Consider the following 26556-nt stretch of genomic DNA (forward strand, 5'->3'; position numbering starts at 1 on the left):
TCCCCCGCGCCCACCTCCAAAGGGCAAGAGGAGCGCGTGGCGGACCAAAGAGAGCCCGCGAGCGGCCGCGCGCCCACCAATAGGTGCGGGGCTCGGAGCCGCCCAGCGTGCGCGGTCCCTCCCTCCTCCCTCCGCCCCCGCCCCCGCCGCCGCCGCCGCCTACCCCTCCTGCCGCTCCTGACTCTGCTTCTCCGCCGCGCGTCTGGCACTCAGAGAGCCGCAGCGCCAGCGGCGGGTGCAGCCAGCGGAGAGCCAGGCCGGGAACACCGAGCGGCACCCCGGGAGGACGCGAGGGCGCACGCCGCAGTCACCCATCTTCAGTCCCTGCGGCAGCTGCTGACCCGCCACCATGGCCCGCGGAAAAGCCAAGGAGGAGGGCAGCTGGAAGAAATTTATCTGGAACTCGGAGAAGAAGGAGTTTTTGGGCAGGACCGGTGGCAGCTGGTGTAAGTACGGGGTCCGCAGCTCTTGCCCCCCTAGCGCCTTGTGTTTCCGGGTAGGCGCATCCCCCGCGCAGGCTCTGCGGACCGCTCGGCGCTCTCCGCGCTGGCGAGGGCGCAGCGGGCTCGGGTGGTGAGCGCTGGCCCGGGCTTGTCATCCCTGTGCGGAATGCAGAGTCCCCGGGATAGGCGCGGGCGGGGATGGGAGCTCGCCAGGTAGAGCGTTATGTGGATTGTGGCGGTCTCGGTCAGTTGTAGACTATCTGAGCATCACTGGAGCCCTTCCGTCCGGGGAACGGTCCGGCGGTGGGAGAGTTGATCTGTCTCTCCCTTACAGTCGTGTCCCAAGTCCTTAAAAATGAAATTTGAGGCTCTGAGAGAACCGCAGGAAGGAAATCGGATCGAATGCAGGAGAGTTTGTGTATTATAGCACCTATCTTCTAGTCTAAATATGTACTTCAGAAGGCGGGGGTGGGGGGCGGCGGTGACAGAATCCATACACTGCAGTATTTCGTAGCGAGACCTAGAATCTCGCCACCGATGACCTACCCTGGAGTCATCACAGCCCAGAAACAGCCCTGGAAGCTCTGTGTCAGGACTCCGTTTCTGAGCCTTGGCCCGCAAACATGGCAAAGTCGGTTTGTTTTCAGGGTCTACAGAGAGAGGCAGAATCGGTGCCTGGGTGTAAGAAATAAATAGCATAAAGGCAGAAACAGGTCATCTTACAAGATTTTGAGTAGCCTGTTGCTTGGCTGGATAGATTTTTTTTTTTTTTTTTTTCCGTTGCAAATTAGATACCTTACTTGTCTTCTGCCTCTCTACACGGGAAGGGTGACTTTTTTTTTTTTTTTTTTGGTAAGGTCATTTTGAAGGGCAGAGTTGTAGGCAAATCTGAATATGAGTCGTGACTGCGGAAGAGAGAAGGAAGGAGGGAGGGAACTCCCCCCTCCTGCATCACTGCCCCCTCCTTCTCTAATATCATCATCACCATCACCAACACCACTAGCCCGGCCACTGCAACCACTGAGGGAGCCCTGGGTAGGTGCTGATGTGATTCTTCTGATTGGAAGGCTCTGTGAGCATCGGCAGGAGAATGAGTCAGGGAAATAGCGCTTGGCTGACATTTTGAAATGGAAGAACCTGGAACGTACGATTCTTGTAGAGGGGAAAAAAAAAGCAGCCTGTAATGGGTCTCTCTTGATTGAAAAGTAAAGGGTTAATAATGCATCACACTTCAAGGTTAGTCAAGGTGAAATCTTATCCCATACCAGCATAGGTATCCTGAGCATGTTGAATGCACGTCTTTAAGGCGATGGCTTACAGCTTGTATTTTATATTTTATTTTGGGAAGACTGTATTCTTCAGTGGGGTTACTGCCATAGTTTCTCATGCAGAATGATAGCTGTCTGTGTTTCCTTAACGTGGAAGGGAAGGCCTGTAGAATTCAGGGTGTTTGTGGAATGAACAGCTCCCAGCCTGGGCCATCTCCCAGCGACTCTTGGTAACTTGAGTGAGGTCTGAGGGGTGCGCTGCAGGATGGGCCCCCTTCTCCCAGATTCACTGGAGGTTCCTACCATGATGATCTGACCACAGCTTCGGCAGGGGCTAGGGACTGCATGGATTCTAGGCATATTGTAAAATTGGCCCTCTAGAGTTTTCCCCTCTCATAAAACATCTTTCTTTCCTCATTCCAATTCCAGAATAATATTTGTTTTAGAGGGTAAGGCAGTATGGAGCGACTTGTTCTGTAAACTGACAGGACCTCCATATGAGAGAGAGAGAAAGCGTGTGTGTGTTGGTGTTTGTGTCTTGATACTACCTACAGCGGTGTCGATACACTGATTCATGAATGCAGACGTGAGTACTGATGCTTATGGTTCATCTTTCCTTCCATTTTCCAAGGTGCAGATGAGGTGCTGGGCTAAGAAATCCAGTTTTTCTTTTGCAGTAGTATGTCTACTCCTTTCTGGCCATATAAGAAATGACAGCGTCTCTCATAGACAGAGAAGGCGGCAGCAGCCGTGTCTTCCTGTGGAGAAAATGCCACCTTTCCAGTCCTGGGCCCAACATGGATGCCCTTGAGACCAGGGCAGGTTGCCCTTGGTTCAGTTCTGCTTGTAGGTAGATTTTCACCAAGATGGACGCAAGAGCCTTGCCTGTCACCTGCTGGAGAGAGCGCAGCACGCAAATCGCCCAGTGCTGTCTACCTTTTTGTTAAGTTAATACAGGCGTTGGTAGGTGTATATGTTGACCGCTGGGCCCAGATGCCATTTTCCCTTCTGCATATGACCTTTTGAAGGGTACTCTTTTTTTTTTTAATTGGAATTATTCTATATTACTTATATGTTTTTTTTAAAGGAAGAACTATTTTTTCAAAAGGAAAAAAAAGTGTCTAAAGTGTACCCTCTGCGCCACCCTGTCAGGTTGGTACAATATACCTGGTTTTTCTTTTCGAGCCAGCATGTTGGCACCAGTGCCTACGCCCCACCACACCTGCCTTGCCCACTGGAAGCAAGTGACCTCACAGCACCGACGGTGGAGACTGTGCTCAGTAACACCTCAGCACAAAAGTGGAGAACCCCTCAATTCCCGGAGGGTACAGTGTTGGGCAGATAGGGGAGGCTGTATCTCCTGAAATTGAATCAGTGTGCTTGCAAAATGAGTTGTTTTCCCCCAGTCATACTTGTATTTTAAATCAAATCGTAGCCTCAATTCTGTACCTCCTCCTGTCATTAGAATCGGGTATCTGGAGCCCCAGAAATGAGTGTTAAACGTTTCCGTGGTTAGGCTATAAGCGCCTAGGGTGGGGGCAGCAGAGAACCGCGCTGACCATGTTACACCAGCTCCTGCACCTCTTAGGAGCGTTCACTGGAAAATTTTTCCAGATCTCTTGACGTCACAGCCTTGCCATTTGCCTACTGCTGCCTGGATACAGAATGCAGCACTTAACTCTTGTCCTGCGGGGAGGCATGGATTGAGCTGGGCAGCTGTAGTTCTGGATTGTACAGTCTTTTCATTTCTTCTTATCTTGGCGTGGGTCTTTGCCCATTTCCTTCTTTTCCTTTTTTTTTTTTTTAAATGGAGGAGAAAAAGGATTATGGTGAAGCATTTTTCGTATGGTTTTATGTGGATTTTGCTTGTTTTAACAACTGTAGAGTATCATTTCCCCTGAACTATTTATCGCTGATAGAAAAGTTGAGCTTTGAAGTATACACAGAAGGCAAACCTGGCTAATTCTAGCCACAGTGAACCCACTCCCTCCTGACCTCCTTCACACACATACACACACACTTCAATAATACTTTTGTTCTATTTCTTTTTCCCAAGGACCCCAGCTTTTACTGCAGGAATCTGAGCGTTTTGAGAAGTAACTTAAGGCCCCTTTGTGCAGTCATGTTTCAGAGTTGATAACCCCGTTCCCACTGCTGCCTTCACACTGAGTGTTTGGCTGGCACAGGGCTGCCCGGCGATGCCTAGTACAGCCTGTTACTATGCGGCTAATCTGGGAGATAATCCCTGTAAACTGGTAACTGATACCTTCATTCCAGTCCATGGGCTTCAAGGTTTGTTTTTTGGATTTTTGTTTTTGGTTTTTGGTGTTTTTTTTATTTTGGCTTTTGCAGCTATTTCAGCTTCCATTCTGTTATCCTGTGAACTATGGGAAGAAGAGAAGTCAGTTTTATCAGTCCTTAATCTGAGTCCAGTCAGAAGATGAAATAAAAATTTCTACTTGCCATTTTACCATAGCAGTTCCTTCTTTTTTCTTTTGTCCCCCCTTGTTTGGTGCCCCGAAAGGAAAGAGGGTGTACTTGGTCAAGAGAGCTTCACCAGCTTGCTCAGCATTCATCACTCTTTCTCAGCATAAAAACTCACGGGCATTCGAATGTTTGGAGAAGCATCAGGGCCTGGATTGTAGTGTTGGAATGTCAAGGGATAAGCAAGCAAAGGAAACATCGTTCTCTAAGGGAGTATATTGTCATATTTGAAAGGCATTGCATAAGCACACAAACACAGCTCTAGGTTTTATTGATGATCTTCATGACTGTTCTTTTTTTAAATTTAGAGAATAAAAGTATTTCCTAAAGAATATTAGTTCTCGTTGAATATTCATCCTACCCTTAACCATCCTGCAACACAGATACATTATAATGGAGGGCTCCCTGTCCCCCTGTTTTTGCCCCACAGTCTGGGAGTCTGGGAGTGAGGTGCAGACTCTTGATCAAGATTGGGAAAGGAGACTCTGAAGACACAGCTTAGAGGGGAAGCCAGGAAGGAAATCCAGTCATCTCCGGCAAGGTTCGCCCTGCATTCTGAGCACAGGACTGCTTCATAGCCTTTTTTATTTCTGTCTGTTCTCCTTGCAGTTAAGATCCTTCTATTCTACGTAATTTTTTATGGCTGCCTGGCGGGCATCTTCATCGGAACCATCCAAGTGATGCTGCTCACCATCAGTGAATTTAAGCCCACATATCAGGACCGAGTGGCCCCACCAGGTAAAATGAATGTAAATATGTTCAGTTTTCTTCTGGAAGTAAAAGAAGGGTCACTTTCGCAACTGATATAACACTTCTGCCAACAATAGTTGTATTTTCTGAGCACATTCTTCTGAACATTTGTCTGACACGTGGTTGCAAAGCCAGCTTGGGAAGAAAAAATGGGGACTGTGTCTCTTGCAGCCAGCTCTCCTACCTGCATTGCAGGCAATGCTGCTGAGGTTGCAGACATCTTTCCCAGCTCTGCTGGGAGGGAAAAGAGCCCTGGTCCTTTATCCAGTCTGGTGCTCACCTGCTCTGTGACTCTGACCGGAGCCTTGCTCTCATTGTCCCTCACACCCGAGGGGTTGGTTAGTGGGCTTGTTATGGGGCCTTTCCAGCTCACACACATTTTTCACTTGCTTGAGGGGACTATGACTCAGATAAATCCTTTAAAAAACCACTTTGGCTCTCGTTTTTAAAGGTTAATTTATTTTTAGGGATGATGAGACGCCCTGAAATGGCCACCAACTCCCAGGGAGGGGAGTCCTGACTTCAGGAGTCCATTCTTTCACCTGTTCTTGACGGGCAGCTTGACCTTCAACAAGGCACACTCTCTTCACTCCTCTATTTATGTCTGTTTGTTTAGTAGGCATCTTATTTACTGGCTTTCTGGGCCCCCTTTGCAGGTTAAGTAGCTGTCTCCTTTAGCTCTGAAAACTTGGGGCCACAAAGAGCTTATCATGGAGAAGTGCAGGCTGCCACATGAGAGCCCTGCTGTGACGTGAATGCAGTCACTGTAGAGTGACCTGCCCTGTAGGCATGTGTATCCTCGGCGGTCACTAAACCCCGGGGAGTCCCACGGCCCTTTTGCCTGACACTGACACAAGGACGAGACCGCAGAGCCAGCACACTCGATTATTCTGTTAGTGATTGTACTGTCTGGCTGGTCTAAAAGTCATTGTCAGGAGGCCTCGAGAGAGGAAATGTTGCATAACTTCCAGGTTCTCACATGGTCAGTGACCTTGAGGCTGCCACCAGGGGTGGCGGTGACGTGTCCCGTCTCCACTTTCCCCGGGCAACGGTTTACTAACAGCTGTATTGAGGTGACAGTTTCGAGGCTGTCTTCATGGGACTGAGCGGCCTTGATCAAGTGTGGCTGCCAGTCACAAGCTTGTCATGTCCACCTCCTCCTTGGGCCTGAGAAGGACTCTCAGAAGAAAGTCTTCAGAATATGGAGCTGGAAAACACTCCTTGTTAGCCCCAAGTCAAATAGTCCTCTACTGTCAGAAAAATCCTAAATATTTACAGATAAATTTAGATCTAGGGGATTTGGGAAATGACAAAAAGAGAACATGTAAGTATATAAAATGACTTAAACCTGCTAAATAATTCACAGTTTATGACAACTGTTTCCTCAAAGAGGTGGGTCTGTGGAAAGGTTGAGGTGAGAATTCTGGTTTGTACAGAGAAATGTAGGATCTTAAGTAAACATGTTGGACACTGGCTTTTGTGACAGTCAAGCATGGTGTGTCTTTTAACATTCATGTCTGCTTCAGCTTTTATGGTAGCATTAGCAGTCATAATTCTAAATCTTTGTAGACTTCCTTTTTTTTTTTTGCCATTTAAAAGCTAATTTTCAATCATGATGCCATTTTCTAACAGTTCTTATACTCAAGGTGACAACAAAGTCAAGCATTTTCTTTAATTTCCTAAAAAAAATTTCCAGTTTAAAAACTGGCCCTTGAGTATTTAACCTTTGTGGAGTCAATCCATAATAAAATTAAAAGTATTCTTCATGGTCTCTTCAGAAAGGGAAGTTTCACTTTCAAAAAGAAAAAAGTCAAAGAGCCAGCCCTTTGAAGTAAGGGCTTACAAATGACCTTGCATTTCCCTCCCTCCCCTTCCTTCCAGCCCCTTCCTAAAAGACGTGTTCTGAGTACCTATATTTAGTGTCCTCACAGCAGTTGGACTGACCTGACAAACAGTCGCTTCTCCAGAGGAATGCCGGTGGCTCATCTTGGAAATATGCATTCCTGTCCTTCGGTCTGAGTCACAGGAAGAGTCCTCCTCAGCCCTCCATCCCACCCCCTTCCACACCCCCCCAAGTTCTTTGCCGTTTCGCTGTCTCTCCTTTTCCTCACCCATCATCTTGCCAGTAGAGGCTAGGCCAAGCTTCCTTTTACAAACCTCAGCTTTTCAAGGGACATAACATTCATTTGAAAGTGATAGTGGCCTTTGAGCGAGGTGGCCGGGTCGGCAGGACACTCGCTGCTGAGAATCGAGAAGCACAGCCTGTGGACTCTCCCTGAGTGCTCTGAAGGACCCTCCCGGGCTCTCTTTAACACATCTTAAGAATTTATATTTTTGGTAGGCAATAACTATTTCTCAGGCCACAGACTGATGGACTGTATAGAAACACTGGCAAAATTTTTGACTTCAAATTAATATATTTAAGCCTCTGTTTTCATGACCGTTAAAGGGGGGAAAATGTATATTTAAGTCAAATGAACTTAGTGAGTGTGAAAGAGGTGGTCTGTTATTTAAAGATGTAAAGACTTATTAATGCTATTATTAACTGAACTTGAGTCATGAAGACAAACCTGACCAGACTGAGGTTTGACTGCCCGTTTCACACTGGAATACCTTGTCATCAGATCTCTTCTAAATAACATGTGTGAATGTGGCCAAATTAAGCAGCGGCAATTGTACAGAACATTTGCGTCTGTTTGTCTATAATACTGGACAAGCTGCGGGGCTAAACACAAAAGTCTCAGGGCAAGGAATAAATCTTTAAACAGAAGAAAAATGTAGAAAAAAATAGATAACGTACAGTTTCTTGCCCTGACCAGTTGTGGCCATAGGTGGTTATAATATTCCTTACAAAGTCGTGTTGCTGTGTGATATTGAAACAGAAGTGCCTACTCAGCCTGGAAGGCAAGGGCTGCTGAGATTTTATGTTGAAACATATTAATTTGCTATTTTGGTGGGTCAAAAAATGGTTACCTGTTGGCAGTTGCATGTTGCGTAACCTAAACGTGAGAACAGTTCCTGAGGTCGCAAGCCATGACACATAAGTTCCCAATAAAACGGACCTGAAAAGGATAAGCAGAGGCTGTGGAACTGGACACAATCCCACCATTCCACACAGTACTTAACCTCACTAAGCCTCAGTTTTCTTATCTATAAAATAGGGATTAAGGATTAAAAAAGATACTACATATACATAAAGTGAATAGTACTTTAGAGTCACAAACCTCATGGCACTAGGTAAATGGTAGCTGTTAACAGGTACCTCTATTTTGTATAGCCCTGTCATTTCACTGGAAGCAGAGTGTCTTCTTTTTGGATATTGAATTTAGTATTTCCAGCCTTTGGATAATATAACATGGATGTTTTGTACACTTAGATTTTCATTGGTCAGGAAGATCCCCTGGAGAAGGGAATGGCAACCCACTCCAGTATTCCTGCCTGGGAAATCCCACGGACAGAGAAGCCTGATGGAGTCCATGAGGTCACAAAGAGTCGGGTAGGACTTAACACCTAAGCAACAACAATAGGGTCTTAGCTTTCCATGGAGAGTGGGAGAATCTGGGTTAGGAAACATGTTTAAGAAAAATGGTTAAGTACATTTAAGTGGCATCGTGGTGGTCCTACCCTCTCCCTCTAAAATACCCCCACTTTTGGGTTCACCCCTGCCAAGCTTTCCTCCCTGGGGGACCCTCTTAAGAAGATCCTCAGCAGTGGTCAGTGGCATCTCTTCTCACAGGTTAAGGGTGTTGGGTCTGGAGAGAGACGCAGTTGTCAGCGTGCAGGAGAGAGCAGCAGGCACACCCACGTGCCCACATGCACATGCACACTCACTGTGCCTGCCCCTGGTTTGACCCTGCGCTTTTTGCTGCCTGGCCAGTGGTGTGAGGGAGAAGTCTCCCCTTCCATCCCTCGTCCATCCCTCGTCCACCCCGCCCTGCACGCACAGAGCCACAGGGGCACGAAACGAAGGTCACCGTGTGTTAGTCAGGGGGTCTGGGAGATCCCCAGCCGCCTTGCTTCCTGGTGAGCAGGTGTGGATGTGTGCTCTTCCTCTTAAGTTATGGGCAGGTTTTTGTTTTGTTTTGATGTAAAGATGGCTCAGTGTAGGAAGTGATTTAAGTGAAGTCACTCAGTCGTGTCCGACTCTTTGCGACCCCCATGGATTGTAGCCCACCAGGCTCCTCCATCCATGGGATTTTCCAGGCAAGAATACTGGAGTGGGTTTCCATTTCCTTCTCCAGGAGATCTTCCCAACCCAGGGATCGATCCCAGGTCTCCTGCATTGTAGGCAGACGCTTTACCATCTGAGCCACGAGGGAAGTACAGGATAGGAAGAATTCATTTTAAAGGGCTCATATTTTCAGTGAGATGGTAGCCAGCATTGAGGCAGGGGAACAGGGTGGGCAGAGACCAGCAGACCACACTGCCACCACCAGCAGGCTCCACTTGACCTTGATTGGGAAACATCTTGTCAAGGCATTGGAATTCCAGTCTCACTGTAATGCCAGTGATTTCTTGAGAAGTCATTACGTCAGTCTCAGAATTCCCTTTTTTTTTCTTTCCAAACTATTATCACACTGTATTTAGTCTCTTTCACTTAAATTTCAAAAGGGGGAATTGGACATATCTGGCTTCCTTATACTTTGGGGGAATTGTTACTTCAGAGTGCCAGCAAGGTGTTTTTCTGCCATTCCGTTAGATTCTGTTGATCTGTGAGCTTATATGATAAACAGCTGATGCCCTCCAGCCCCACCTGGCACTCAGTTCCCCCACCTGCCTCTCCTCCCTTCCCCCCATGGGTTCTGCCAGCCTGCTCCCGGAGTCTGAGGCTATGGATGAGTTGGTATTGGTGGCGCTAAGGTTTCCAGGGGCACCTACCCAGACTTGTAGTTTGGTAAAGGGTTGAGGACAGCAAACTCCAGGGTCCCTTCGTCAGTGAGCCTGGCTCTTACGCCTTCACAATTCACCCACCCAGGGTGCTTTTTCTTCTAGTCTAAAGATAAAGGTATGATTAATCATGTCAGCTCAGGTGCACAGGAAGCCTACTGATTAACTTAAAACCATTCTTGGAGTCACAGAAAAAAATGTGTCTTACTTCATATGCTCATTTTAGATGACTGAGCAGAGCAAAGACCTCTGGTGAATAGAACCAGGTAACAAATTTCACGCAGAGGTGGAGATGGGAGTGGGGAGATGAATCTGAAGCTTCATGTCGGGCTTTTCTGCCACTCTCTTTTGGGGAAGGTGGTGGTGGAAACGACATCAACCTTCAGCCTGCATTTCTACCTCCCTGTCTATGGTGAAATACGATGGGTTGCACTTGCTATCTGTGCTTGTTCTTTGCTCCCATTCTAGTAATCTCCAGACCTCATGGCTCATCTGACAGACAAGATGAGAGAAGCTGGGAAGACGAAGGGGAAATGGGAGGGTATTGCCTAGTGGCTTCCAGCCAGCAAAGTATCTTTCCCCACATAACATGCATGAGTAGACATCATCAGATATCCTGTGCAATGCGGCGTCTTATTTTAGGATATTGGTCACTTAGCAAATTTTGTATCTAAAATCAAAATACTGTGTGTGCTTGTTCATCAGTTTGGCCTTGGATTAAAAAAAGCATCATTAATATGGTAGATTTGATTATTTATAGTTTTCCATTATAAAACTGATTATTATTTATTTTACTGAGAACAAGCATAATAATGAGCTATACAAGATATTAAAGCTATGTCCCTGTGAAATTCCATGTGTGTCTAAGATCAGATCAGATCAGTCGCTCAGTCATGTCTGACTCTTTGCGACTCCATAAATTGCAGCTCGCCAGGCCTCCCTGTCCATCACCAACTCCCGGAGTTCACTGAGACTCATGTCCATTGAGTCAGTGATGCCATCCAGCCATCTCATCCTCTGTCGTCCCCTTCTCCTCCTGCCCCCAATCCCTCCCAGCATCAGAGTCTTTTCCAATGAGTCAACTCTTCACATGAGGTGGCCAAAGTACTGGAGTTTCAGCTTTAGCATCACTCCTTCCAAAGAAATTCCAGGGCTGATCTCTTTCAGAATGGACTGGTTGGATCTCCTTGCAGTCCAAGGGACTCTCAAGAGTCTTCTCCAACACTAAGATAGAGCCTAAGATAGTCTAAGATAGAGCCGTTGAATTAAATATCAGTAGTTCTCTCTGCTCACCTGAAGATGATTATACAACTATAGGAAAAAAATCTGATGATATAGGGTAATTCCATAAATGGAGAAGAGCCTTCAACCAATGTGCATGCCATTTAACTTAGGAGAAAAGATTTCCATACAGTGAGGGTTACTGAACACCCAAATAGGCTGTAGAGAGAGTCCAGCTACCCATCTTTCTAAGACTTTTCAAAGAGAGCAGCTTCTTGAGATTCTTGCGGGTTGGGGAGGGTGGAGACGAGAACCTGCCCAGAGGCAGGGGGTTGACTTCAGCTGATCGCAGGCCACAGTCGAAAGCGAATCAGAGGCAGAAGGTGAGGTTTAGGCGACTGGTTTCCAGAAAGTACAGTGGCACCTTTTCTCCTGTGCCCTCATTGTATTTTTGTAAGGTAAATTGATATTAATCCTGCATAGGTAACATAAAAATTGAAAGCAACAATCAAAACCCATAAGTAACCTAGTGGCATTTGAAGGGGGAATACGTGTGAGTGTGTGTGTGTGTGTGCGCACGTGCATGTGTGTGTGTGCACTCAGTAGTGTCCAGCTCTTTGTGACTCCATGCACTGTACTCCGCCATGCTCCTCTATCCGTGGATTGTTCCAGGCAAGAATACTGGAGTGGGTGGCCATTTCCTCCTCCAGGGGGTCTTCCTGACTCAGGGATCAAACCCGCATCTCCTGCCTATCCTGCCTTGGCAGGCAGGTTTTTTACCACTGAGCCACCAGGGAAGCCCATGTATGTGTGTATTTATGTGTACCTAGATTTGTATGACTATGTGTATAAAACCACGTTCCCAGTTTTTTCTTTGAATGGAAAATTACTTTTCTACTTGGAATGTTCAGGAGACTAGTATGTATGTAGTATGTGCAAGGCTACCTTTATAAGCACGTTTTTGTCTTCTGGAGGTTTCTGTGAAAAGTGATTCCTATTTAGGGTATTTGGCCTAGTAATTTATTGGTTGTAATAAATGACAGGCACAAGCAGCTGTACTTTGGAATTCCCTTTGAGTAACTTTGCAAGGTTAAAATGAATGCATTCTAGTTTAAATACTTCAAACTCGTAAGTAGATGGAGAAATTATAAGCTTGCTACATTATAAACCTAATTAGAAGCAAAATACTTTTCTTAATAAACAGTCTTTCTTTTCTCTTTCCTTTCCCTTCCTCTTTTACTTTCCCCTGACCCCTCCTGCTGTGAACCCTACTAAAGTTCATGGTGATGTGTTTTCCTTATTTGTTTCTCAAGAAATGGGGAACCAAGAAGAGGTCAATGTAATTCAAATGGGGAACCAAGAGGTCAATGTAATTCAAAGTCAAGTGTAAAGCCAAAAGTTTTTTTTTTTTTAATTAAACTTCAAATCTTATGTGAAGTTGACATACTAATTAAAAACCAAATATTAAAGCTTCACATATCCAGATTCTCATTTCAGTCCTTTCAGGTGACTCTATTTGATAGTAGTCTGTAATTTACAGCAAATGATTAGTTGAGGGCTAAGCTGTCCAGAGCTTAGTGTGGTTCATGTAGGTTCAAGTTCAGAAGACTGGAGAAGCAGAAGGTTAGGTCTGTTTCCTAGAATATAATTTGAAACTGCAAGTCAGTGATTGGGTGTTCTGCTGTCTTTGGCCTCGGAGAGTTACTACTGCAAACAAAGCTTGTCCTTATCCAGAGCTATAACTAACAATTGTAAGGAGTGAGCATTGTGGAGAGGGACAGCTGAAGGGATTTGTGGAGTCCTTGGAGAGGGTCATGGTTGAGAAATTTGCTTATGGACTCAAGATGACTCTTTGCGATCCTATCAATTGTAGCCCACCAGGCTCCTCTGTCCATGGAATTCTCCAGACCAGAATCCTGGAGTGGGTAGCTGTTTCCTTCTCCAGGGGATATTCCTGACCCAGGGATCGAACCCAGGTCTCCCTCATTGCAGGCAGATTCTTTACCATCTGAGCCACCAGGAAGCCCCAAGAAAATAAAGAAGTTGCCAAATCCAGTTCTATCCCTTTTTATCCCAGACTAATGGAAAATTAGTCTGATAATATAAATGGTTTAAAGGATTTAGATACCAGGTCAAGGGTCCTTCATCTTCTTCTTTTGAGTATCTAATTGCTTTAGAGAAATTATTAGGAATTTTCCTAATGGTTTAGAGAAAATCTCATCAGAGAACTCTCCTAATTAAGATTATTCAGAACAGAACAGTCCAGGGGATTGCTCTCTGATAGCTTCCAGGAAGAGAAATTTTCAGGTTAGCAGATTCTAGACAAAGAAAAGAGAAGAGGCAAAGGTGGTAGGTGAGAGAGTGAGGGGCCTTCCAGAAATATGAGGAAGGGGAGCTGAAGAACACACCAAGGAGGCGAGAGCCACACTTGACTCTGGGATGGCCTCCTGGATATTTGTGTATTATGTATGTGTGTGCTCCCATAGGTTAGGGTTTAGAGAGAGAAACTGATTGCATGACCTCAACCCAAATGGTTCATGCTTTTCTGGAAGGAACATTTCGATCAGAAGTTGAGTATCTTAAAAGGATAGTCACTAAGGCTTATATTAGTTATACCTTCTACGATTGTGCAGACTCCAGAGGGGAAGTTTCACCTATAGAAGAGAGCGAGACGTGGCTGCACTCCCCGGGGGTTGGTCTGTCGTTCCTGGGCTCCATCTGCCAACTTTGGCCCAAGGTCTTATCCAGCTGGGCAACTCAAAGGATGGCAAGACCCAAAGCTTACCTGTCCACTTCACCTCTTACATCCTTGGTTTCATCAGTGATGTTTCTCCGTGCAGAACACAGAGATTCTCCAAGTGTATTTGATCTACATGACTCTCATATGGTAACATACAGGCTTGATCATAAGCCAAGCTCTCTGAAGGATTTGGGCTCTTGGAACTTGGTAGATACAAGACCCGTGGTGTATAACTCGTTTCTGAGCCAGTGGTGCCATTGTGCATGTAATAATAATATCTGTATTTTCATTAATCAGATGACTAACGGCAGTGTTTCTGATAAGAATTGCTGGTGTGCAGACTCGATCACTAGCTCTGCACGATGTTGTAGGAGTGAGGGGAACCAGGTTTGCTAAAGTAATTGTGGTGATAGAAATGGATTCGCCTTGGATGCTATCAAGGTGGTCTACTCTGCCCAGTACATTATTAAAAAAAAAACCGGGGTCTGGTACAAGTCTCTGGATAGGCATGAATTTGGTTTTCACCAGAGCTCTCAGGCTGCTGAAGAACTCACTAGCCGTGCCCTTTTGGTAGTAAAGAGGCAGAGCACTGAGTGAAAGGAGCTAATGCTTTGGGGTCTCACACGTGTCACCTGGTCTGTTTAATAGTGGGGACCCTGCACTCGGCATTGAGAGGGAAAGGACAGCTCTCTGCAGAACCCCACCTCCTCTTCTTGCTCTCCTTTCTTCTCTGGGAGAACCGGAGAAGTACATCACTTGTACTCGTACACACATACCACCTGGGAGGTAGCATAGCCAGGGAAGAGAGATGCAGAAGCAGCCGGAAAGTGCAAGGCAGACTGCTGGGGAGGAGAGCTGAAGCTGGGCCAGAGGGAACGCTGACCGGGTGACCCTCCCATTCAGATGCCACCATGTTTGCTCTCAACGTGACCTTTCGAACTGTTGGGTGAGATGCCCCAAATCTCACACCGGCTCACGGACGTTGTTAGTGTTTTGTGTTTTGCTGTGTCACCGCTCTGCAGAGAGACCTCGACTGCCTTGACTGACTCACCACGCTGATGTCCTTGCAGTCAGCCAGCCGGTTCTTCCCCACCTCCTTCCTTCCTCGGCTTCTGACGGTTGGTCTCTCTCTCGTCTGTCCACTGCTCTCCCGCCTCTCTCTTGCCCAAGCCTGGAAACACTGTTGAACCCTGTGCACGTATGTTAGTCTGTTTCTGCCCACCCCCGTGCAGGCACACGGAGTACCTGACACCTTCAGGGGCTTTTGCCTGAGCTCTGCTCGCCCTGTGCGCTGCCTTTCTCAGTGGCCCCCCCACCCGACCCCGGAGACCAGTGAATGTCCCTGAGGCTCTTCTGTTCCCTCCTGACTCCAGGATTAGGAGAACGTCCCCTCCCCCCGAGTTCTGTGAAACCTCTAGCTCTGGGCCTGCCTCTGCTCTTCCCCAGGTCCAGGGAAGTCACCTTGACTTAGATGTCTTGTTTACAATGCAAACCAGCAACGACCCTCCCTCCTAGACTTTCTGTATTTCAGCAGGAGGTGCCCTGCCAACTGCTCTAGCTCAGGCAGGCAGTCCCAGTGGCAGTCTGTTTGTTTGTGTATATTTGCATGTAGGTCTCTATCGTCTTTATCATGTGGCCTTTTTTTGTACAATAAATAATCACAATGCCCATTTTCTAAGTTAATAATGTGTCAACAGAAAAACATTTTTTAGAGTATATTTAAATTGCCTAAGTCATATGATTTTCTATGGTTTGTGAACATCATAAAAAAATGTTTTAATTGTAGTAACCTTTGTTTTTAATGGAAGAGTCTTTTCCTGCTTCTTCCCTTTTAGACTCATTTTTATCACCATTGACACTCCCCCTACCCCCAGAAATTCTTCAGGTTCTTCATTTTCCTTTCTGAGATGTCACTCGTAGCTTGTCTCGGGCACCCTCTCTGCCTGGCTGCAGACCCTCACGTTCCGTCTTCATCATTTCCATGCCTCTAGGTAACTGCAGGCACAGAAGAACTTACCCATTCAGCCCTGAGCTCTCCCCAGCCTCATTATTTAATTACTTTTGAAGCGCAAAGCCATCGTTAACGATGAGGAAAAATAACGGGTCATTTAGCCCAGACCCTACTGAAACCTGGTCTGAAGCCTCACAAATGGTGCTGCTAAATGGGCTTCCCTTGTAGCTCAGTTGGTAACGAATCTGCCTGCAGAGAGATGCAGGAGAACATGGTTCGATTCCTGGGTCGGGAAGATCCCCTGGAAAAGGAAGTGTCAGTCCACTCCAGAGAATCCCATGGACAGAGGAACCTGGCAGACTATAGTCCATTGGGTTGCAAGAGTCAGACACGACTTAGTGACTAAACCACCAAATGGTTACTACCCTCTGGTCATCACTTCTGCTTTAATGAGGTCATTGAGTCAGGACTGCCACACCCAGGTTCTCATCCTCTACAGCAGTAGTTCTCAAACCAAGAGTGCTTAAGGATCTCTTCAAGCTTGGTAAGCAGAGATTCCCACGTTGCACCCTTAGAGATGGGGAGTTGGCAGGTCCCCAGCAGAGCTGGGAAGGCTGCACATTTAATAAGCCTCGAAGTGAGAGCAATGGAGGTTACCCTGAAAGACTGTGATGATGAGGCTCCTTCTGTGCTCAACACCAAGAGGGCAAGTCTGGGACTGGGGATTCATATAGGGTTGCTAGATTAACAAATAAAAATACAGGCTGCCCAGTTAAATGTGAACTTCAGGTAAACCATGAATAATTTTTTATGTATGTCCCCAGTTTTACATAAGACATACTTGTGTAAAACATTATTCATGGTTTATCTGCAATTAAAGTGTAACTGTGCATTTTATATTTTATCTGCAGCCCTAGAATAGAATGCTGTTGTGACTGACTGTCCAGTCGCTGTCTGAGACAGTGCTGTGTAGCTCTGCTCAAATGTTTATCTAGGAAGTCATGTCAATGGCAGAGGCTTTTAGAAGTTAAAGAATCTAAGAAGTCTGTTAAAGAGTGGAAATCCAAGGTATACATACTTTGGTTTTTACCCTGTCTGGCACTTGCTCAGAATGTTTGGAATGGAAAGCTGGAGAAGCACATAAATTCCGTATTCCTCCAGTTTAGGTTAAAAGATTCATATGTCTCTGTTGAGTAGTCTTAAGTCTGCAGTTTTCAGTGGTCATAAGTTCATTGATTAAAAGGAATATGGAGGAAGACCTCTGTGCTCAGTCTTATGTGCAGTTAGGGAAGGAAGAATCATCTGCATGAGATACTGGCTTGCAATGCATTTTTTTTTTTTTAACTTGGGCACAGAGGAAGACTGGAAAGAGAACAGGCTTTAGAGTACAGTATGCCTGGGTTGGAATTCTGGTTCCACCACTTCCTCTGTGACTGTGGGCCAGGTACTTAAGCTTTCTGTGCAAGAAGTGTTTCATTCATAAAACAGAGGTATGTCTATCATGAAATGTTGCTGGGGAACTTATATGATATCTGATCTTAAGACACAATCATTGGTACTTATGTACTTAACCTAAATGCCAGAGAAAGGATTTCACACAAGAGAGAATTTAACCCAGTTTTTTAAATTTTTGGCTGCACACTGCAGAATTGAACCTACAGCCCCTGCATTGGAAGGTGGAGTCTTAACCACTGGACCCACTGGGGAAGTCTCAAAAGCCTTTCTTTTTAGCTAGAAGGCATTAGCAAAATATGTTTTACATGTGAAGAGTCTGCTTCTGCATATCTTGGTGGACTCATGGTTTCTTTTTAGCCAGAATGCATTAGCAAAGTATGTTTTACACGTGGAGAGTCTGCAGTATCATGGTTGATTGCCTTCCCACTCATGATTTTCTCTGTTTTTCTAACTTTCTACCTGGTCTAGGATTAACACAGATTCCTCAGATCCAAAAGACTGAAATTGCCTTTCGTCCTAACGATCCCAAGAGCTATATGACATATGTGGATAACATAGATAATTTCCTGAAGAAGTACAGAGATTCAGCCCAGAAGGATGATATGATTTTCGAAGATTGTGGCAGTAAGTAGACATGTTTTGGATTATTGTGATTGGTTAATTCTGATCTCCTGTTTCTATTTGGTATTTAATGATTGAAAGATCCTCCTAAAGTATTTAAAAGATTAACTCTGACTATATTGAGAGGAACTGTTTTGTTTTTTAAAGCAGAAAGACTTATGGGTTAGGCTTGGATACAGTGAAACTGTATAGCTGCAAATGGTACTTTAACCCCTACTTGAAAGGTGCGTTTTGAACACTGTCAGGCATCTCTGTTCACTGATCAGACTCAAAGACCATACTACAATTCTGATCCTCCTACATACATTGGTTTTGAGAAACACAATTGCTTATATTTCCAGATTTCTGCCCCGCTCCCTCCCCCCAATCCCCTGGCCCCTACAGAAGAGTTCACAGGACCTTCTCTCACCCAAATGACCCTTTGGTGTGATCAGCTATAACCACACTGAACTGATGGAAGAGGGTTTATGGTCAGGGTATATTTTAGAAACCCTGGCCAGGATGGATAATGAAATACATCTTGGGCAGCTAAGCATCTGGATAAGGGAATGACTGATGAACGTAAAGAATAGCTCTTAGTTTCATTAAGCCATTGACACAAACACATCCTCCCCCTTGCTCCCTGGAGTATGAATTTCCTAGTTTTGTTATCATACCTATCACAAATAAGATGCTTCTGTGAGTTACTTGGTGATAATCAGTTTTTCTAATTCCATTCAACTCCAGTTCTTTATATGGCAGATGGTTGTGTAATATGGGGTAAATTGTCATTTTAAGTTATTTTGAAAGGATTTAGTAATTTAAAAGAAACATCTTCATGAAATTTTTCTCATTTGAATTTAAATGAGATTTTCATCTTACTTTGTAATAATTAAATGGCCTATATGATAGAGTGAATCACTTTTCAGGAGATGGACTGAACTGAGGTACTTTATTATTGGAAGGGAAAATAGTTAATTTGTGGACTTAAAAATACATACACATACATAGTTTATGGTATTTGCATCAATTTCCTGCAGAATGCTTTAACTTTGAATTTTATTTTCATTTATTTTTTCCTAAGGCTTTCAATTTAAAATACACAGCTATAAATTTTCCCCATCAAACAAATGCTTATAAGAACTGTGTTAAAAGGCAAAAACTCAAAAAAATTTTTTTCAAACCCTGAATGGTGGTTGAAAAGGAAAAACAATTCTTTCCTGTTCACTTTTTACTGTTTAGCGTGTTCATTAGCAGCATAGCTCTAAGAAATCCCAGTCAAGAAACTTCTAGTTCTGAAAATTACTGGCAGTCCTTTTAATTTGTGTTCTAATTATAACATCCCCATTATTGAGCTGAGCTGATGCTGACCTGTGCAAACAATGCTACTCATGAAGAGAGATCCAGTTTCCTTTCAGTCTTCTAAACAGCAGAGTCATCCATTATTTAAAGGAAGAGAAATATTGCTAGAGAGCAGACATCATGTGCGTGCTCATCAAGCTCTATTGAGTACTATGATGTTTTGGTGTGAGGTCAGGTACTGGCTGGTGCTTTTGGTAAAAAGACCTTTTTAAGGTCAGTGGAGAGATGAGAGATGGCTTGCTGGGAATCTTTCCTTAATTCAGGCGATACAGTAAGTGCAGGATAGCCCTGTCTGAGAATCAGTCATTGTGACAGGAAGAGAGCCCTGTCCTATATCAGTAACGCTCAGGGAATTGTCAATACAATGTGCAAATGGCATTTGCATTTTCAGACGTGCCCAGCGAACTCAAAGATCGAGGAGAATTGAACAACGAACAAGGAGAGCGAAAAGTCTGCAGGTTCAAGCTTGAATGGCTGGGAAATTGCTCTGGAATAAATGATGAAACTTACGGCTACAAAGATGGCAAACCATGTGTCATTATAAAGCTCAACCGAGTTCTGGGCTTCAAACCTAAGGCAAGTAATATTTTAAATCACAGAATTTCAATGAGTCATTCACACTTAAATGTAGTTCTTAATTGGTATGAGAAGAAGAGACTATAATGAGCTTTTAAAGGGTCCTCAGTGACAGTTTTAAAGCCCCATCAGTAGAGTAACATTGAAAACCTCTGTAGCCATCTTGAAATTCTTAGAGTTAGGTCATTAATCTTATTTCCTAAAGTTAGAGAAGTCCTATGTGGCAGAGTCAAATTCTGACATCAGTCCGGTGGCCCTGTTCTGCATTTCTATAATGTAATTGTATAAATTCTTTAAAAGTAAAAAGAGAAACAGGTATCTCTTAAGTTTAAAACCTACCTGCCTGTACAGTCAGACTCTGATTTTGGTACTCTAGGGGCCACAGTATACAGTATATATTTCCCGCTGCTGGGCATACACACCAAGGAAACCAGAATTGAAAGAGACACGTGTACCCCAATGTTCATCACAGCACTGTTTATAATAGCCATGACATGGAAGCAACCTAGATGTCCATCAGCAGACGAATGGATAAGAAAGCTGTGGTACATATACACAATGGAGTATTACTCAGCCATTAGAAAGAATACATTTGAATCAATTCTAATGAGGTGGATGAAACTGGAGCCTATTATACAGAGTGAAGTAAGCCAGAAAGAAAAACACCAATACAGTATACTAACACATATATATGGAATTTAGAAAGATGGTAACGATAACCCTGTATGCGAGACAGCGAAAGAGACACAGATGTATAGAACACTCTTTTGGACTCTGTGGGAGAGGGAGAAGGTGGGATGTTTTGGGAGAATGGCATTCAAACATGTATAATATCATATATGAAATGAATCACCAGTCCAGGTTTGATGCAGGATACAGGATGCTTGGGGCTGGTGTACTGGGATGACCCAGAGGGATGGTACAGGGAGGGAAGTGGGAAGGGGGTTCAAGATGGGGAACACATGTACACCCATGGTGGGTTCATGTTGATGTATGGCAAAACCAATACAATATTGTAAAGTAATTAGCCTCCAATTAAAATAAATAAATTTATATTAAAAAAAGTATCTGGTAATTTGAAAAAAATGATCTGATCATCAGAAATAAACTTTGTTCTTATTGAACAAAGATTTCATTGCAAAATTAGTTGAATACTAGGTTGAACTTTTATAACAATGCCATTGGTTTTTGCCATTATTGCAACCCCTAAAAGGTAAGTATTCCTGGAGATCACCAAAAAATGGCAAGTTGCCTCTATTTAGTGCGATGATAGTAATTCTTTAGAAGGAAAAATTGTATTGGTGTTACCTCTGCTTTTATACAATTGCTAAGTTTATTCTCTCCCCCAGATCATGAATTTAAAAATGCCATCCTTTTCTCTTAAGCATGCATTCTTCCATAAGGTTTCTTGCATTTGCGCATATGAATATCACCATTAAAAGGGTAGTTTTGGTTCTGATAGGAATTGACTGCAGTATACAGAGTTATATGAACAAACTTACTTCCTTCTGGAATCTGGCTCTTTTGTTCATCAACTTTCTGTTACATGCTATTTTTTTCCCCACAATGTTACCCATGAATAATATTTTTTAAAAGTCAATGTAGAGATGAAAAGTTTTATTACCATAACCGAAGGATGTAACAAAACTCCCTCACTGCCACAGGAGGAAAAAATAGATGAGTGGGTAGATGGCTGGCTGATTTGATGGATTGCCCACAGAAATGTATGTATCGCTCAACAGAATTTTAAATCTTCTTTTCACTTAGACTAGGATGGTGGTGGTTTAGTCACTCAGCCATGACCAACTCTCTGCGACCCCATGGACTGTAGCCTGCCAGGCTCCTCTGTGGGATTTCCCAGGCAAGAATACTGGACTGGGTTGCCATTTCCTTCTCCAGGGGATCTTCCTGACCCAGGGATCAAACTCAGGTCTCCTGCATTGCAGGTAGATTTTTTTTACTGATTGAGCCCCAGGGAAGTCTGGACTAGGATATAATGGAAGAAAAAGGGTGAGAGCCGTTACAACACACAGAGTTGATGTTCATATTGCTAGGAAGCTCTTCACCAAGATAAACCAGCTACTCAGCAGTGAAAGGAATTGGTGCAGTGTGTCCCAAGGACTAATCGTGATCTTTGCTCTTGGAATCTTTCTGGTAATTTTGGTATTTTCTCTTTATAGATGCTGAATGATATTTGTCCCCTACAGAGGCAGTACTTCTAGTCTGTTATGATTCACATCTCTCCACATATTTATATTCTGTTAAAGTTATGAATTCAGCTACTCTTACTTTTCAGTCTCCCCCACAAGCCCCCCTGCTTTGGACTCCCCTTGGTTACCCATCACCACTTTCTGACTAGCACCCCATCCCAAATCCCAAACTCTTTTGTTGTTGCAATCATAGAGATTGTGGGACTCCACGTCTTACTTCATGTACCTGATTCCTCCTCCCTAAAGACAGAGTCCAGTACCTACTTTGTTAGTAAACATTTTCTCGACATATTTTAAAGATAAGTCTATTGCTGGCAGAAAGTTCCAAGAGAGTTAAATCTAGATGATCATCTTTTTGTATTCCAAAACAATAGTACCAAAAGGCCCTTACTGATACAGAAAATTGTCCCTTTTATCTAACTCTGATTAGACTGTTTACGTCTCATGTCAAGACTCGTGCTCTGCTGATGTGAGTAGGCAAGTGGCTGTGTTCCAGGGAGTAGATGTTCCTCACTCGTCTTATGAGGTGGATTTGAGCCAGGGATGTAGGAGGGCAGGCCCTGGGTATTTCACTTCAGCCGTAACTTTCAAAGTGTACTGTGGGTCCCTTCGGTGGATTCTCCCCTTTACGAGACTTTAGGGCAGCGCCACCTTTATCTGTTTTATATGCTGGAATTTCCTAACAAAATTGGGACTTAAATGACAGTGCCTCTACTGGAGATTTAAAAAAGGAAAGCTTACTTGAAGAAGGCATGCTTAAAGGAGAAGGATGGCATTATTTATTCATGGCTCGGGAGGAAAGCCCAGTTTTATAAAAACAGAAATGTCAACCCACCTTTCCATCTAATTTTAATCTTAGCAAATGAGAAAAGAGGATTATTTCTGAGTTGGCTCTTATTTTTCAGTGTTCTTGAATAGAGCACATAATGGGTTACCATTAGAAGTTCCATTTAGAACAAAAGTTGAGCATTTATTTTCAAGAAATTTAATGACCTTTCCTAGATTGGTTAGGGCAGTCATTCATTCTGCTGTCCTCAAGTGTTTGGTTATTATTTCAGCTGACAAAAGTGTACTTGTTTGGGCTACAAGTTTTAGTTTTCTTTTTCAGAAATAAAAAAAATTATTTACAGACTTACTGACCAACATGGGTTTTATTTTTAGCCTCCCAAGAATGAGTCCTTGGAGACTTACCCAGTGATGAAGTATAATCCGTATGTCCTGCCTGTTCAGTGCACTGGCAAGGTAAGATCTGAGTTACTGAGGGTAGGTGGGGGAGAGGGGAGAATAAATGAGATGGTTTTAAATTAGAGGTAAAATTTTAACTTGGAAATAAGAAACACTGCTTCCAGGAATTAGTCTCAGCCAACTGAGTTGTAGGTGAAAGTGAAGTCGCTCAGTCGTGTCCGACTTTTTGCGACCCCATGGACTGTAGCCTACCAGGCTCCTCTGTCCGTGGGATTTTCCAGGCAGTGGTCCTAGAGTGGCTTGCCATTTCCTTCTCCAGGGGATCTTCCCAACCCAGGGATTGAACCCGGGTCTCCCGCATTGTAGACAGACGCTTTACCGTCTGAGCCACCAGGGAAGTCAACGCTGGGTAAAACTTAACAAAACCATAAGATGTAACAAGAATAAAACTGTCAGTTTCTCCACTGGAACAAGAAACAAATTTAATCATTTGGGATACTGGTTTAAAGATCTGAGAGGTGAATTAGCCCATACAAATGTTTCTGTAGCCTATATGTTGTGTTAAAAACTTGAGGTCAACATTTTTTTTCCAACTGACAATTTTACACTGAAAAGTTGTTTCTTGTTTTTTTTTTAAAAAAAATAAAAATATGAAGGTAACCATCAATGTGTATTTCCTTTAAGTAGAATAAAAGGAATCTCCAAAAGGTCCAATTTTATCTTGGCACCAAGAAAGGAAATGGACACAAGAAAATGCAAGGCACATAGTTAAACTTTGAGAGATAATGTCATTGAGAATATCCACTGGACCCATACTGAAGAGTTTCTGACTTTCAGTGTTGGCTCTATTTCTGGAAGGTTGTGTTAGCTTGAAGAAATGCTTAATTGGCCTCTGCTGCAGCTTCCCGTTTGTACAGTGAGCACAGTCTCCTTCGAGGACCATTTCTCAAGGCTGCTATGGATTAGGCTGCATATGTGTCAAATATAGTATATGTTAGGTGTGGCACATCCTCCAGTGGTTAATGTTCCCCTCCTCCCGGAGGAGTTTGAGCTGGCATCTTAGAGGATGACTGATGGTGTTCTAGCAGACAGCTTTGTGGGACTGACAGTCTCATTTGTGTGTGAGTACAAATAGTGATTCCCAGGATGTGAGCCATTAAAATCTCATTCCCTCTCTGGTTTTTTAGCGAGACGAAGATAAGGAGAAAGTTGGAAGCATAGAGTACTTTGGACTGGGCGGCTACCCTGGTTTCCCTCTGCAGTATTATCCCTACTACGGCAAGCTTCTGCAGCCCAAGTACCTGCAGCCTCTCCTGGCTGTGCAGTTCACCAACCTCACCATGGACACTGAAATCCGCATAGAGTGTAAGGCGTATGGTGAGAACATTGGGTACAGTGAGAAAGACCGTTTTCAGGGACGCTTTGATGTAAAAATTGAAGTTAAGAGCTGATCACAAGCACACATCTTTCCCACTAGCCATTTAAAAAAGTTTAAAAAAAGATACAAAAACCTACTAGTCTTGAACAAACTGTCATACGTATGGGACCTACACTTAATCTATACGCTTTACACTAGCTTTCTGCATTTAATAGGTTAGAATGTAAATTTAAAGTGTAGCAATAGCAACAAAATATTTATTCTACTGTAAATGACGAAAAAAATAAAAATTGAGCCTTGGGACGTGCCCATTTTTACTGTAAATTATGATTCCATGACTGACCTGTAGTAAGCAGTGTTTCTGCCCCTAAGTATTGCTGCCTTGTGTATTTCATTTAGTGTACAGTACTCTAGGTGCACACTCTGGTCATTTTTCAAGCCATGTTTTATCGTATCCGTTTTCTACTCTATGTGAGCAAGGTTTGCTGTCCAAGGTGTAAATATTCAATGGGAATAAAACTGGCATGGTACTTTTTTTTTTTCCTCTTTGGGTTTGGCTCTTTCAGATGTAACGGCCCATCGATGAGCATTTTTAACACACTCCATAGTCTTTTCCTGTGGTGTTAGGTCTTCTTTTTTTTTTCCTGGGTCTGGGTGGGGGGGGTGGGGTGGGCTGTCATGGGGGAACTGCCCTTTAAATTTTAAGTGACACTATGGAAACACACAGAGGTGATGGGTTGTGTTGTGCTTTGTACTGAATGCCGTCCTGACTTCCCTCTCCCCGTCCTCCGGTCCGTTCTGAAACTGTGGGTGAGATCTGGAGCGCCCATCACTTTGGCTAGTGATAGGGCCGATTAATTTGCTTTGTACATTTTCTTTCACTTTCCTTTTTTCCTTTCTCTGGAGGCATCACATGCTGGTGCTGTGTCTTTATGAATGTTTTAACCATTTTCATGGTGGAAGAATTTTATATTTATGCAGTTGTACAATTTTATTTTTTTCTGCAAGAAAAAGTGTAATGTATGAAATAAACCAAAGTCACTTGTTTGAAAATAAATCTTTATTTTGGACTTTATAAAAAGCAATGCAGTACCCCATAGACTGATGTTGACTGTTGTCTACAGTGCAAAATCCATGTTCTAACATATGTCATAATTGCCAGGAGTACAGTGCTCTTGTTGATCTTGTATTCAGTCAGGTTAAAACAACGGACAATAAAAGAATGAACACATTCCTCATGTGCGTGATTCACTCTTGTCTAAATGCCCCAACCTGTGACTGCTTTACTTTCTACACTGCTAGTTATCCAAGATCTTGAAGAAATACTGAACCTGAAAGACAAAAATGTGATTTCATTAGTTCCTATGGAAGTTTGGCCTTTTCCATCCAACAGAAGCCAAGAGCTGGGTCAGGACTCTGGACATTGGACATCAAGGTGCACACCCTTTCCTGTGAGACAACCAGGTTAACTGGTGGCAGAGACTCAATGAAGTTTTAAAGTTCAAGTTTAGAAATATTTTGCATTGATACTTAGTTTAGAAAACATGAAATTTTGGTTCCTGCTAGTGCTTCACAAGATACTGCTGTTCAAAAAAAGTCAAGGTTGTTATTGCTTCAGTTCAAAAAAAAAGTGACACTAGCAATCAAAAAATGGACAGAAAATGTATATAGATGTTTCCCCAAAGAAATGTACAGATGAGCAATAGGCACATGAAAAGATGCTCAGCATCACTAATTATTAGAGAAATGCATATCAAAACTACAATAAGGTACCATCACATACCAGTCAGAATGGCCATCTTTAAGTCTACAAAAAAATAAATGCTGGAGTATGTGTGGAGAAAAGGGATCTCTATTACTCTGTTGGTTGGAATGTTCATTGGTGCAGCTACTGTGGAGATCAGTATGGAGGTTTCTCAAAAAACTAAAAGCTACTATATGATCTAGCAGTCCCACTCCTGGGAATACATCCTGACGAAACTACAATTTGAAAAGACACATGCACCCATATGTTCATAGCAGCACTGTTCACAACAGCCGAGTCAT

At 43.7% G+C, this 26556-nt stretch overlaps 2 protein-coding genes and 1 non-coding gene across 4 annotated transcripts in view; 2 read left to right on the forward strand and 1 right to left on the reverse strand.

The window, feature by feature from the left end:
* Positions 1-202: 202 nt before the first annotated feature.
* On the forward strand, positions 203-25744 carry ATP1B1 (ATPase Na+/K+ transporting subunit beta 1). The gene is made up of 6 exons (XM_019976177.2): positions 203-446; positions 4805-4933; positions 17668-17823; positions 19553-19737; positions 23109-23189; positions 24320-25744. Exons 1-6 carry the CDS (start codon positions 350-352, stop codon positions 24581-24583), a joined length of 912 nt encoding a protein of 303 aa, XP_019831736.1. The 5' UTR covers positions 203-349; the 3' UTR covers positions 24584-25744.
* On the forward strand, positions 14128-14259 carry LOC139176606 (small nucleolar RNA SNORA66). The gene has a single exon (XR_011561060.1). It is a non-coding gene; the product is annotated as a small nucleolar RNA SNORA66 (small nucleolar RNA).
* NME7 (NME/NM23 family member 7) overlaps positions 25553-26556 on the reverse strand; it is a 247373-nt gene continuing 246369 nt past the window's right edge. For both annotated transcript variants that reach the window (XM_019976176.2, XM_070768118.1), the window contains exon 12: positions 25553-25841. In XM_019976176.2, coding sequence (XP_019831735.1) covers positions 25809-25841 — 33 coding nt within the window. In that variant the 3' untranslated portion in view covers positions 25553-25808. The remainder of the gene's footprint in view (positions 25842-26556) is intronic.

The sequence above is a fragment of the Bos indicus genome, chromosome 16 (assembly GCF_029378745.1).
Source record: "Bos indicus isolate NIAB-ARS_2022 breed Sahiwal x Tharparkar chromosome 16, NIAB-ARS_B.indTharparkar_mat_pri_1.0, whole genome shotgun sequence".
Taxonomy (NCBI): Eukaryota; Metazoa; Chordata; class Mammalia; order Artiodactyla; family Bovidae; genus Bos; species Bos indicus.